General features: G+C 33.9%; 1 protein-coding gene and 1 pseudogene across 1 annotated transcript; both read right to left on the bottom strand.

Annotated features, from left to right (window-relative positions):
* Positions 1-3,011: 3,011 nt before the first annotated feature.
* On the bottom strand, positions 3,012-5,457 carry LOC131630655 (purine-uracil permease NCS1-like; annotated as a pseudogene).
* Positions 5,458-8,436: 2,979 nt separating this feature from the next.
* Positions 8,437-9,274, bottom strand: LOC131630652 (uncharacterized). Its single transcript, XM_058901416.1, has 2 exons — positions 9,095-9,274; positions 8,437-8,805 (listed from the first exon to the last, which is right to left on the bottom strand). Exons 1-2 carry the CDS (start codon positions 9,272-9,274, stop codon positions 8,437-8,439), a joined length of 549 nt encoding a protein of 182 aa, XP_058757399.1.
* Between the last annotated feature and the right edge of the window lie 4,095 nt (positions 9,275-13,369).

The following is a 13,369-nucleotide window of genomic DNA, read 5'->3' as shown; positions in this document are numbered from 1 at the left end:
TCTATGACGATGTGACACCTTTGTTGGTGATTCTTATTTGTTTTTAATTCGTATTATATTGCAAATATTCCTTGTGGGTTAGAAGGGTGTTACATATCACATGAGCACACAATTCAATTAAAAATAACGAAGAGGCCTAAACCTACCAATTTAAGAGAATCACATAGTAGAGAAATTGAACATAACAAAAGTTAAAATAAGAGGGTAGAAAAATGCGTGAAGAAACAAAAATCGTATAAAAAGTTATTTAATGAATCAAAGTGAAATTTCTTTGTCAAAAACCTCGAATTTCATTTGTGTGTTTTGATGTTTAATCATAGTTTTGGTATTTTTGAATGATCGATTATGGATCTATGTTCTAGTAGGTATGAAGTCTGTAGCAAGCTGGTGATTTTTGGTATGAAGTCTATAGAAGTCTTCATTAGTCTTACTACTCAAGTGATAATGCTTGCTATGATCAAGTTGTGGTGCTTAACATGATACTGATCAAGTGATGATACTTGATATGTTAACCAACTGATAGTGCTTGAAGATCACTATGAGGATCTATGAGCTTACAACTAACTCTGATAATGTTGCTTATGTTGAAATCATCTTAAGCCTCATCAGAGAGAAGATTAAAGGGTCCACAAAGTGCTAAAGTCAAATATAATATAGAAATGATCTCGAATCTTCAAATTTTTGAAAGAGAGGAAGCGAGAAAGTCTGCTTAGTCTGTTGTGTGCTTAGTGTAATGTCTGAGTGACTAGAGGATTATAAAACGGTAGAGTAACTCATAAGTTATTAAGGAAAATATTGCACACTCACATATTGTTTTTGCGGACCATATAATCTCTCACTCGATTAAAATAACATTTGTGGACATTATTACTTCTAGTGTAACCTCTCTCAACTCTTTTTTTACGTCCTAGTGCAATCTCTCTCAACTATTTTTTTACTTCCACTCATTTACTTTCCATTGCATTTATTTCCTACTATTTTCCATACTATACCTAATATTTTAACTATACTAACACATCTTGTTGTGTTTAGTAATTAACCTTAAAGTAATCACGAATTTTAAATACCACAGTTCCCCCATCTTTTTCTTGGAGTTACTTATTCAACAAGTAACATCAAAGCCTCACTAATGTTAAAGACTAATCATCCTAGAAGGAAGGAAATGACTTCAGGAGATTCACTAAACAAAACCCCATACTTTAATGGAGAAGTGTAAGGTTTCTGGATAGAGAAGACGAGAATCTTCATTAAGGGGATGGATTGTGGTATTTGGAAGGTTGTGAAAGAAAGTCATTTTTTCCCACATGAAGTTAATGAAGAACAAAGAAAATGAAGATGATTGTACCAAAGATGAGAAAGAAAAGGTGCAACGTGGTTTGAAAGTAAAAATGATTATCATTTTTTCTATGAGATTGCAAAAGAAATGTGGGACACCCTCCAAGTTATCCTTGAAGGAACTACTGAGGTAAATAGGTTGAGGTTGAACACATTGACCTATAAGTATGAACTCTTCAGAATGAAACTTAAAGAGAACATTTATGACATGTAAAAACGATTCATTATATCTTGAATCTCATGGTAATTTTGGGAAAAACATTTCCAAATAAGGACTTGGTTGGAAATAGTCCTTATATGCTTAAACCATAGTTGGTAACCTAAAGTCACTTTGATTTATGAATCTAAGAACTTATCATCCATGGCTTATGCTACTTTATTTGGAAAATTGTAAGAATGTCATCTGAAATTGAAGAAACTTGTTGATGACGAAGAATGGAACAAGAAGAATTGAAAAAGGACTTGCACTAAAAGTCACAAACGCTAAAGATATGAAACTTAAAAATGAAGATAACGAAAGCGAAATTTACGAAGACATGGAACTCATGTTTAAAAATTCTTAAGGAACCATAAAAATTCTTCAAAGCTTCAAAAGAAAAGTGAAAAAAATCCTCATTTATTCCTACATGCCATAAATGCGAAAAAATCTCTATTTTAAAAATCCCGAAATAGTCCTTTATTAGTTTCTAAGATCGTTTAGTAGAACAAAGGCTCAAACAAGGGAATTCCAGTAAGGTTGAGTGAAGACTTCTGCGAACGAAATCTTAGAGAAAAACTTTTATTATAGGAATGCGAAGAACTCAAGATTCAGTGAAGATCTTGTGGATATGGTAGTTTTAGTGTTCTACCTTCAACATAAGGGAGATCTAGATTTAGACCTGTGTTTGCCAAACATTATGGTTTGAAGTCTTCAATGTAGTCTTGATTGTCCACTGTAATTAACGAAATCTCTTGTATATTAATTTGTTAAATAGTGGAAGACCTAATAAATTTTCAATTGTTCGCCATTAAAATATGGACTAAGCGCTAACAAGGAAAAATGCATTGAACCATTAACACCATGGTACACAATTTCTCTTTTCTTATCTCTTTTATATTTCAGTGTAGATAGGAATGACTTAGAATCACATGCTACTATGTTTTTATTTACTTATAGTGATTTATGTATAAGTGTAGGTTTGTGATAGACTTTGTCTCTTAATTCTTCTTTCCGATAATTATGACTATATAAATGCTTAATATTATATTGATTGTTCCAGTAATAAAATTCAATTTAAACATCATGTATAAATTGAATTAGTTTAATTGATGCAATGCTTATTTAAGCATCTTCGTCTCTCACCGTCATTGCATTTTCTAATAATCTTAAGGAAATTGTTTTTTAAAATTTTGCTGCCAAGCTTCGGCTTGTAAAACTGTAACTTTTGAAGAAAATAATTTTAAAATGATTTAAAAAAATGTCTATTAAGCTCCCTCACCTTCTACACCATTCTACACTTAAATTCTCTCCCAAACACAAAGAAGGACAAAAAGTTTTAAAGGTTCAAAGGATAGGGAAGTTGAAAAGCAACCAAGGGAAACAAATGTGAAGACCTTTGTTTATAGAAATCAACAAATCAAATCCAATATGCAACATAAATTTTGTATATCATATAAAAAAATTGTCTCAAAAACAATATTAAAATGTCAAAATATCATACTCCTCTTTGAAACATAAACATACAATTTACAAATGAAGGTGATTTCTTTGTTTTAACTACTTAGGAACATTAATTTCCATCCACTTTCTTTCTTAAACACGACACAATCCAATAAAACAAACCTGCAGAAAAGAAGCTAACAAACCAAGCATTATTATAAATAACAACAAAAACATCAGAAACTGATTTCAACATTCCAACTTTATGCAAAAAGCCAGGAATCACAGGCAAGATTCCAACAACTAGAGCCACAATTGCTGCCAAATTAAATCCCCTTGAGTAATAGTAAGCACCATGAGAATTTCTTGAATACAAATCCTCAATGCTTAAATCAGTTTTCTTCACAAGATAATAATCCACTAGAATAATCCCTCCAATAGGACCCATCACCCATCAATGCAGAATATCCAACAAGCCAAGTATAAACAAAACTCTCACTTGACTTAAGAAGCTTCCATGGTTGAAAAAGAATTCCAAGAAAAGCTGTTACTATAGCCCCTCTTCTAAAAGTGAACAACATTGGATTAAGATTCACAAGAGCATTTGCAGGTGCAACAACATTAGCAGCAATGTTTGTTGTGATTGTAGCTAGGCTTATACCAAGTATAGCAAATAGTGTAGTCACAAAGCCACCTATTTTACCAAGTAGTTGAATAGGGTTGGAAATAACATTACCAAATATAACTTTTGTTGATGATGTTACTACTATACCAACAAATGTGAATGCACCCATGAAAATCGGAAGACCGGCTTGACCGATAATTTGATCGTTTTGGCTCTTAGCATATCTTGTAAAATCAGGAATGTTAAGAGCTAGGGCAGCCCAAAAACTTATATTAGCAGTTAGAGATGGGAAAAACAAAGACCAAAATTCGGAGTTCGAGAGTTTTGAGGATAACGAAAGCATGTGACCGAAGCCATTAGCATTAACATAAGACCAAACTAAGAGGAGGGAAGTGAGTAGAATGAGTATTGGAGCTGAGTACTTTTCAAGCTTTCTTATCCCTTCGATTCCTTTCCATACAATTGATAATTGAGCTACCATGAAGACTAAGAAGCAAAAGAATTCTAAGGGAGAAGTGCCAAGCCATGGGAGAAATTTTGATAATGAAGTTTGTTTTATTGAATTTGGTAGAAGAATGAAAATTGTCTCACCACCTATCCATGTTTCAATTCCATACCAACCACAACCAACCAATGCTCTTAGGAGAGTGGGAATATGAGCACCATGGACGCCAAAAGATGATCTAGCAAGAACAGGAAAAGATATGCCATAACGAGTACCTACATGAACACATCCAAATATTTTAAATTGTTAAATATGTTTTTAGTCCCTATAAATATGCGACTCTTTATTTTTAGTCTTTATAAAATTTTCTTTCAATGAATGATCTTTCTAAAATTTATATGAATGTATTTTTTAAAATTTTAAAAACTGTTTAATTACCCTTTAATTTTTAAATTTTAACTAATTTTTTTTATATATGTTTAGAATACTGTAAAATATTTATTTACCAAGTTTTAGAATTTTTTAAAACGAGAAGAATTAAATATGAATTTTTCAAATTTTAAAAAATAATGATAAAAGTAATGAAAATCTCTACTTAGAAATTAAATTTTGAGTTTTTTTTTTCAGGAATAGTTTGATAGCAGGGACTAAAATTAAATGCATAAAATTTTTAGAAGAACCATTTATTGAAGAAAACTTTTATAGGAAATAAAAATACAGGGTCGCATATTTATAGGGACTAAAAACGTATTTAACCCCATTTTAAATTGTAGAGATACCAAATCTTCAATCTAATCACTTTTATAAATAAAAAATAAATTTATATATAAATAGTATAAACATGTAGATCCATAATCCATTGCTACGTACCTGGATGACCAGTGAGAACCAATGGAACAAAAAGAATCATGTTGGCTGCAACCACAGTCAATATGCCTTGCCACCAAGCCATGCCAAGATCAACCAGGCTACCAGCAAGGTAGTAAGAAGGGACTCCCACAACAAGTCCTACCCATAGACTAGCCATTTCCAACCCAGAAAATGTCCTTTGACTTGGTGTAGTTGGCTTGAGATCATCATTGATAAGCGTCGGATCGGGCTCTATCTCAAATCTCGGCGAAGAAAAATTGACTTTAGAGTTGGATGATCTCACAAAGAGATTATTATTAGCTAAGGAATGGTTGTTGGCATGGATGGTATTATTTGGTTTTGTTGAAGATGAATGAAGGGTGAGAGAGTGAGAGAAATTTTGATTTTTTGAATATGCAAAGAGATTGGGATAAGAAGAAGAAGAGACATGAAGGTTGAGACATTTGGATACCATGTTAGTTGTAGATCTTAGAAGTTGTGATTATTGTTGAAATTGTAGAAACTAATGTCTGTTATTATGTATATGTATGAATGTATTATTAATTATTATTGTTAACATCTGAAGTTACTGAAAGGGTGCAAATCTGATCAGATTAACTTCCTCTGACTTTTTTGATTACTTCATATCATGTGCAACGTTGACAAGTATCTTTATTCTATTCGTTGTTTAAAGAATAAAATATCATATCTTTATCAACATGGTTGAATAAACAATTTAATTGAACATTTAATTGATAAAAATATATTGAACAGATCAACTGAACATCACTACAAGAAAAATAAATTAGCTGTCAAATATTTGCTACGGTTGTTGATTCAAGGTTCAAACCGTCGCAAGAGCATGGTTGTGATGGTTTTTCAACAACTGTTAATACTGATGTTGCGAGCATGTTTTGCGACGAATTTTAAAACTACTGTACAAATCGTTGTAAATTGTTGCGATGGCTTCAAACTGCCTCCAAATTAAAATTGCAACAGTTTCAAACTGTATAAAAGCAAAAAAGAAATTTTTTGAAACTATATGTGGCAGTTTGAATCGCACCTGCAAAACGATCGTTAGAGTCTACAGAATTATCCAACAAAATCAAGTCACGCCACCAGATGGAGTCCTTGTTGCTCAACACACTTTTATCTCCAACAAGAACTTTCAACTCCAGATTATCATATCTTTGTCTTAGAATAGTGCTCCAAGCCGCCTCTTTCTCATTGATTATCCTCCATTTCCATTTGTTAAGCAATGCCAAATTCATAATCTTCACATCTTTGACTCCTAAGCCTCCTTTCTTCTTTCGGAAGACAAACGATATTCCAAATAACCCATAGAAAGTTACTTTGAATTCGACGAATCTCTTTAATTACTTTGGACAGAGCTTTGTAGAAAGATAATGTTTAGGTTTTTTCTTTACCCACCTCCCTATGGGGGTCACCCCCAGCGAAATCCCCAACTTACCCCTGCTTCGGAGATTCATCTCCAAAGTAATTTTTTTTTAAAGATTTTTTTAGACTTCGGAAATGCATTTCCAAAAACACCAAAAAATTGGTGTTTTCGGAGATGCATTTCCGAAATGCATGAAAAATCAGTTATTTTTTACAATCAGGTAAGAAAACCATTACAGGACAAAAATTGTAATCGCATTGATAGTAAATTGGGAAGTCTCTTAATTATTCACCATTACAGGACAAAAATTGTAATGGCATTGATAGTAAATTGGGAAGTCTCTTAAATGATAGTAAATGTAGAACGAGTTGTAATCAACCTGATTTGAAATTTCGAAGTGCCTTTTCTTTCTCCCCCACCACTCTCAGACGGTTACCTTCTAAGAAATGTGGTAACACTTTCCTACTTAAAAGCCTGCTCTCTCACCCATTTTTCTTCCAATCACATCCAAAATCATTTTCGATCTTTACTCTTTTCCTCTACTCACACATTTTCTCTCTCTTGTAACCGCTTTCATCACAATGTCTCGCCGCGGTCGAGGAAACCATCCCGAAAATTTCCGGAGTCAACCATCTCCTGCACATTCTCAACAATCATCCGTCAATGTTGCAGGATCAGGCCGTGGTAGTGGTGGCCGTGGCTCTCGCGGTGGACGTACCGCCGGTTCTTCCTCCTCCGGACATCCACCTCCTCCGGACATCCACCTCCTCCGTCATATGCTTCGCCATCGGTCACCCCTACTCCTACTCCTACATATGTTGCAGCTCGGGTTGTTCGTCCACCTGTTGCAGCGCCGTTTGTTCCATCTGTTGCAGCGCCGGTTGTTACTCCATCTGTTGATGCGCCGGTTGCTTCCTTGAGTTCGGCTCTGATTTCCATCGAGAGCTTGACTGCCGAAGTTAAACAGAAGGCTACTCTAGAGTCGGCTCCGTCGTCTCAGAAGGCGGTTAGGTTTCCTAACCGACCTGGTTACGGTCAATTGGGAAGGAAAATTCAAGTTCGTGCTAATCATTTTCAGTTGCGAATGGCTGATAAGGATCTACACCACTATGATGTAAGTATAGTTTGCTCATAAGTTTTTTGAACTTTAAGTGTATAGTTTTTCTTGTTGTTTATTATGTTGGTAAGTTACAATGTGGTATGAATTTCTAGAGCATCAGGACTTTCTAACCTGTTGCAGCGTCTCCTCCATCGTCTTTCTAACCTCATTCTTTTATCATCAGGATCGGGACTTTTCAAATTCCCACTCATATGAGAGTCAATCGGGTTAAACTTGACTAAAGCACGCTTCATATATATGAATGTACTAGTACTCATTAACTGTACTCATACAGTATCCTACAAGATATTTTACAACATGTTTAAATGATAACAGTTGTGTTAACAAAACGACAACAATTTCTACACCTCTTGGTAAAAACATTGGATGAATAATCAAAACAAACCCTAAATTAGGTGTATTTTCCCATTAGGGTTTCATGATCATGAGAGTAATGTGAGGGTTTCATGATCATGAGAGTAATGTGAGTGGAATGTAAGAACAAAAAAACAGTAAAAGTAAAGAAAGTGTAATTACTGGGAATATGAAAAGGAGGAGGTAGGTGAACAAGGGTTGGGTTTGGTTCAGTGATGTTGAGTTTAAAGATCGGGGGCCGACGTTATCAAAATGTTGACTCATCCTCACCTACCTGTGTTTAACAATATGTAACTTTAATCTTATGTAATGTGATCGATGTAATCTTCATTCGATTAAATAAAGCGAATCGTTCTTGTTTGTTATTTTTCTTCTGTCCATACCTTATTTCGGAAGCGCATTTCCGAATTCCTCCAAGGGGGGTGAATTTAGAGATGCACTTCCGAATACACCAATTTTCTGAAAAATAACTTTATTTCGGAGAAGCATCTCCGAAATCAATATTTTTCATTAAAATATTCACCTTTTCGGAGATGCATTTCCAAAAACACCTTTTTTTTTCAATAAAAGTACGTTTTCGGAAATGAACTTCCGAAACAAGGGGTATTTTTGTAAATTCGCCAGAGGTGACCAAGAAGGTTATGAGGTGGGTAAAGAAATTTTCTAATGTTTATATGGGAATAGCGTTTAGCACCGCGTTAATCAAAACCACACGACTAGCCATGTTGAGATATAACTGCCTTTCCACACTGTCAACTTTGACTTCAATTGGTTGATGAGGTCTTTTCCACATGTACAACTTTCTAGGACTCTTCCCGAAATTGACTCCAAGGTACTTAAAAGGTAAATGATCAATGTCACACGATAGGAAATTAGATGCCGCTTCCAACAACCAATCACTGACTTGAACACCATAAATTCTGCTCTTATGAAAATTAATCCTCAGACCCGACATCATCTCAAACCACCTTAGAATGGATTTCATCACCCAAATATTATCACTGCTTCCCTCCACCACCAAGATAGTATCATCTGCAAACTGCACAAGGTTGACTTCAACATCTTCGTTAATCTTAACGCCTCTGTAATCTCCCGTTTCTACAGCTTTTCTTCATTAGCCCCGAAAGAGCTTCCGCCACCAAAACAAATAAGAAAGGAGAGATTGGATCTCCTTGACGAAGGCCTCTTTCCGCCTTAAAATCCTTTGCAGTACTACCATTTATAAGAATAGAAAAATGAATATTGAAAATACAACCATCCATCCATCTTATCCAGTGGTCCCCGAAACCAAATAAGTGCAACATCGTCCTAAAAAATTCCCAACTAACGCAGTCGTAGGCCTTTTTGAAGTCCACCTTCAAAGCCAAACAACTCATTTTCTCCCTATTTGCCATATCCAAAACTTCATTTATCATCAACACCCCATCTGATATACTTCTACCTGGAACAAAGGCTGTTTGGCATCTTGAAACCAATTTTCCTAACACTCTTTTAAGTCTGGCCGACATTAGCTTAGCTAAAAGATTGTATAAGCTTCCTACGAGACAGATTGACCTATATTCACTCAGCAGCTGCGGATTTTTAATCTTCGGAATTAAGGTTAAAAAGGAAAAGGTACACGTCTTAATCAAATTCTAATAAAACATTAATCAAATTCTAATAAAACATTAGGACATCATACAAGAAAAGTACTCATCTAAGTATTAGGTTTAAGGTAACCAAAACAGTAAAGACTTAATTGCAACTTTGGTCCCCCTATTTTGTATTTTTCTCGATTTTAGTTCCCCCATTTTTAAAACCATGATTTTGGTCCCCCTTTTGAGTTTTCTATTGAAAAAAAGACAGGAATAGGGACTAGTTTTGCAGAAAAAAGCAAAATAGGGGGACGAAAAATTGCACAGAAAACTTAAAAAGGGGACTAAAATAGTGATTTTTAAAATAAAGGGATCAAAATAAAGAAAAAGACAAAACAGAGAGACTAAAGTTGCAATTAAGCCAACAGTAAATTAAAAGATGTAACTTGCAATGATCAGGTTTCAATTAGAGCTAGCGTTTAGAAATTTGTCTCTCATGGTGTTTGAAAAACACTGTTTGGACTCACTTCACCTAACACATGATATGTATATATTCTACTAGTTGTGCATTATTTTCATCATCTAGTTACTAGAGATGGTAAATTAGAGAGAAGAAAGACAACAATGAATAAGATATTGTGAGAATGAGAATGAAGCAATCATATTGTCAAAAACCCACTAAAGTTGTATTGCATTGTTGGTACAACGCTAACACCAAGTTCCAAGTCATTGAGTAAAGGGCCATCTGTATCCCTTATTGGTGTAGCATCAGGAAAACCAAAAAGAAAACCTACACATGAATGAGGAAATGAATAAAAAAACAGAAAAACAACATATGAGTGTGTGAAGACGTTGTAAAATTATGTAGAGGATAAAGTTTATGTGGAGACGTTGTTAAAACTATGTAGAATTATATGATTGTGTGAATAATTTCAATTTTTTACATAATCAAATCATTTTCACAGATCAAATTTTGCCATAATATCCTATAAAACTATTTTTTTTGGTTGAAAGGAAAATATAAAAGAGAGAGGCACTAACGACCAACTCTAAATATAACCCGACAAAAAGAACGACACAGAGAGTGTCCAAAAAGGAATAAAATGACAAAACAACAAAGCCGACACAAGGATGAAAAGAAAAAACCCAAGGTACAAGACCAACCACCCATCAAGTTAGGAAAAAGCCACACCGAAAAAAAGGCATTAACCCATAACTCAAACAAAGCTAGATCTCTCCAACCAAGGACACTTGCAAAAACTAAAACTGTTGAAATTGACAAGAACACACCTAGAGGGAGGCCGAAGCCGCTCACCTCGCTATTAGCTCAAATACAAGAAAGAGTTCTCAAGTCAAAAAAAGAAGGTACAAGAGTTCCCTGAAGACCTACAAAGGAACCGTTTCCAAGCAAAGACAATACTCATATCTTCCAGATTTTTTGTTGTCATCTAAGAACTAGAGAAAATGATATCATTCTTAAATTTCCAAATATACTAGAACACAACATGTTAAATCATCAACAACCCCCTCTAGTCCTATGCCCACCACTCAAGGAAAAAAGAGCTGGAAAAAGGTCATGACATATTCCTAGGCAAAACAGAACACCAATCCAACCACCTAAAAATTCTATACCAAACATAGGACACAACCCCGCAAGTCACAATTGGGGAACATATAACAGAAGGAACCCGACTACTAATAAAGTATTTAGAGCTTCTATGGTGAAGTTGCAAAAATGACAGTTTTAAAAAAGTCATTCGAGAACCAATTCAGTGTTACATGAGGGTGTGCAATTCTCATTCTTTGGATTAATCTAACGGTAAGTTTACTACTTTTATTTTATTTATGATAAAAAATTCTTAATCATCATCTTCAACCTTTAACTGGATCACTTCAACACGATTTTAGACCCGCAATCATCATCTTAACCCTGACTTAGACCTTGCCAAGATGGGTGTGTTCATCATTTTCAATTACATCTCATGAACAAAAAATCCAAAAAAAACTAAATCAACGAATTAATTCACGAATTATATACCGTTGGAACTGAAATTTCACCATGATTTCAAATAGGTATTCAAATTTCCAAAACAAGCCGTGAATTTGACAAATGAAAGCAAAAAAGTGGCGTGAAACTCGAACATAAAGACACTCGATCCGACTTGGTTATGAGTTGTTATAAAAAACTAATTATTGAATCGTGCTCGTGGTGAAATCCCGATTCTAATGGTGTATTCATTTGCTAAAAAATGTTAACAATTATGATTTTGTCATTATTGTATTCTTGAGTTCATGAGAGTTCTTGAACAAAAAAAAAATCCAAAAATCACCAAATCAACAAATTAATTCAAAAATTATATACCGTTGGAAATAAAATTTCACCACGATTTAAAATATGTATTCAAAATTACGAAACAAGTAATGAATTTGACAAATCGAAGCAAAAAAGTGGCGTGAAACTCAAATATAAACACGCTCGATCCGACTTGGTTATGGGGTTTTATGAAAAACTAATTATAGAATCGTGCTCGTGGTAAAATTCCGCTTCTGATGGTGTATTCACTTGCTTGAAACAATTAAGAATCAAAATTTTGCCATTTTTTATGTTCTTAAGTTCATTAGAGTTCTTGAAGAGATTTTCTAAATTTTTTAATTAAACGTGTTTTTATGTGGTTAATGATTGATCTAGAGATTTATGGATGTACAAGATGAACATGAAAATCTGAATTTAGATATTGAAGATGAAGATTAAAGATTTTGATCTATGAGGTAAACTGAGGGTACAAAATAATGTCGTGCATAATATAATTATATGTGACATTGATTAACTCAACATTGAAAAATTATAAGTCAACACTGCTTTGTGATTGGCTAAATTTATGACTTTACCTAAGAAAGTTAATATGATGACTTCACCTTAGAGTTTCCTAAAGTATTATAAATCTACAAAGCAACTTAAGTCTCGATATCCCATAACTCTAAAATATTCTTGTAACAAGATTAATATTTTATTTGCCTCATGCCAATAACATATAAATATGGTAGAAAATCCACTATACTCAATACCATAATCATGGCACCTCTCAAATATTTGAAAACACTAAAAAGTGCCTCCCACTGGTCTTGATTTGGGTTATGTGTATATTGAAGGAGTGAAAAACACTTAGAAAGGGGGGGATTGAATAAGGGTTGTTTCCAAAAGTGGCAGATAAAAATAAATCACACATTTATTTTTATCCTGATTCGTTGTTAACTAAACTACTCCAGTCAACCCCTGACAAGGTGATTTACCTCAACTGAGGATTTAATCCACTAATCAATCTTGATTACAATGATTCTCCACTTAGACAACTTCTAAGTCTTCTAGAGTCTACAGATCACAACTTGATCACTCTAGGAACTTTCTTTTACAAACAATGTAAAACAAATATTACAAGAGATTAAATTGCTTCTTAATAAGCTATAATCACCAAGTGATTTTTCTCTTAAGTTTAAGTGCTAACTCTCACTAAAATATTACAATGTTGTGAGGTTGAAGATGAAGTTCTTCTTTGTTTTTGTGTGATAACGTTTTGGCAGCGTTTTGGTACTTAGTGTGAGAGAGTTGTTGCTGCTTCAGTATCAGAACTTCTATATATAGGCAGTGAGAAAATGTGATCGTTGAGAGCATTTAATGCTTTGCGTGAATAATACACTGTTGCATTTAATGTTTCACTCTTTTGTCAACTACCTCGAGCCATGCTTCAACTGCTTTTGCTGACTTTGCCTTTTGTAGCTTCTAACGTTCCTTTTGTCAGTCAGACAGATTTGACGTTGTAGCCTTTTCATCTTGTACTTGTTTCTGGACTCAGAATATGTAGAATATTTTTAATTGAGCATATTGAGTTTGATAAATAAGATCAACTTTATTTTTTTTTAATTGAAATTTAGCATCATAAGAGGTTTTCAGTGACTTTGAATCATAATGAAAAGAATTTCTTAGAAGTTTCTCAATATAATGTTCTTAAGATATTATTATATTATAATATT

The sequence above is a fragment of the Vicia villosa genome, unplaced genomic scaffold (assembly GCF_029867415.1).
Source record: "Vicia villosa cultivar HV-30 ecotype Madison, WI unplaced genomic scaffold, Vvil1.0 ctg.000714F_1_1_1, whole genome shotgun sequence".
NCBI classification, from domain to species: domain Eukaryota; kingdom Viridiplantae; phylum Streptophyta; class Magnoliopsida; order Fabales; family Fabaceae; genus Vicia; species Vicia villosa.
This window is presented reverse-complemented; position numbering and strand designations above follow the sequence as displayed.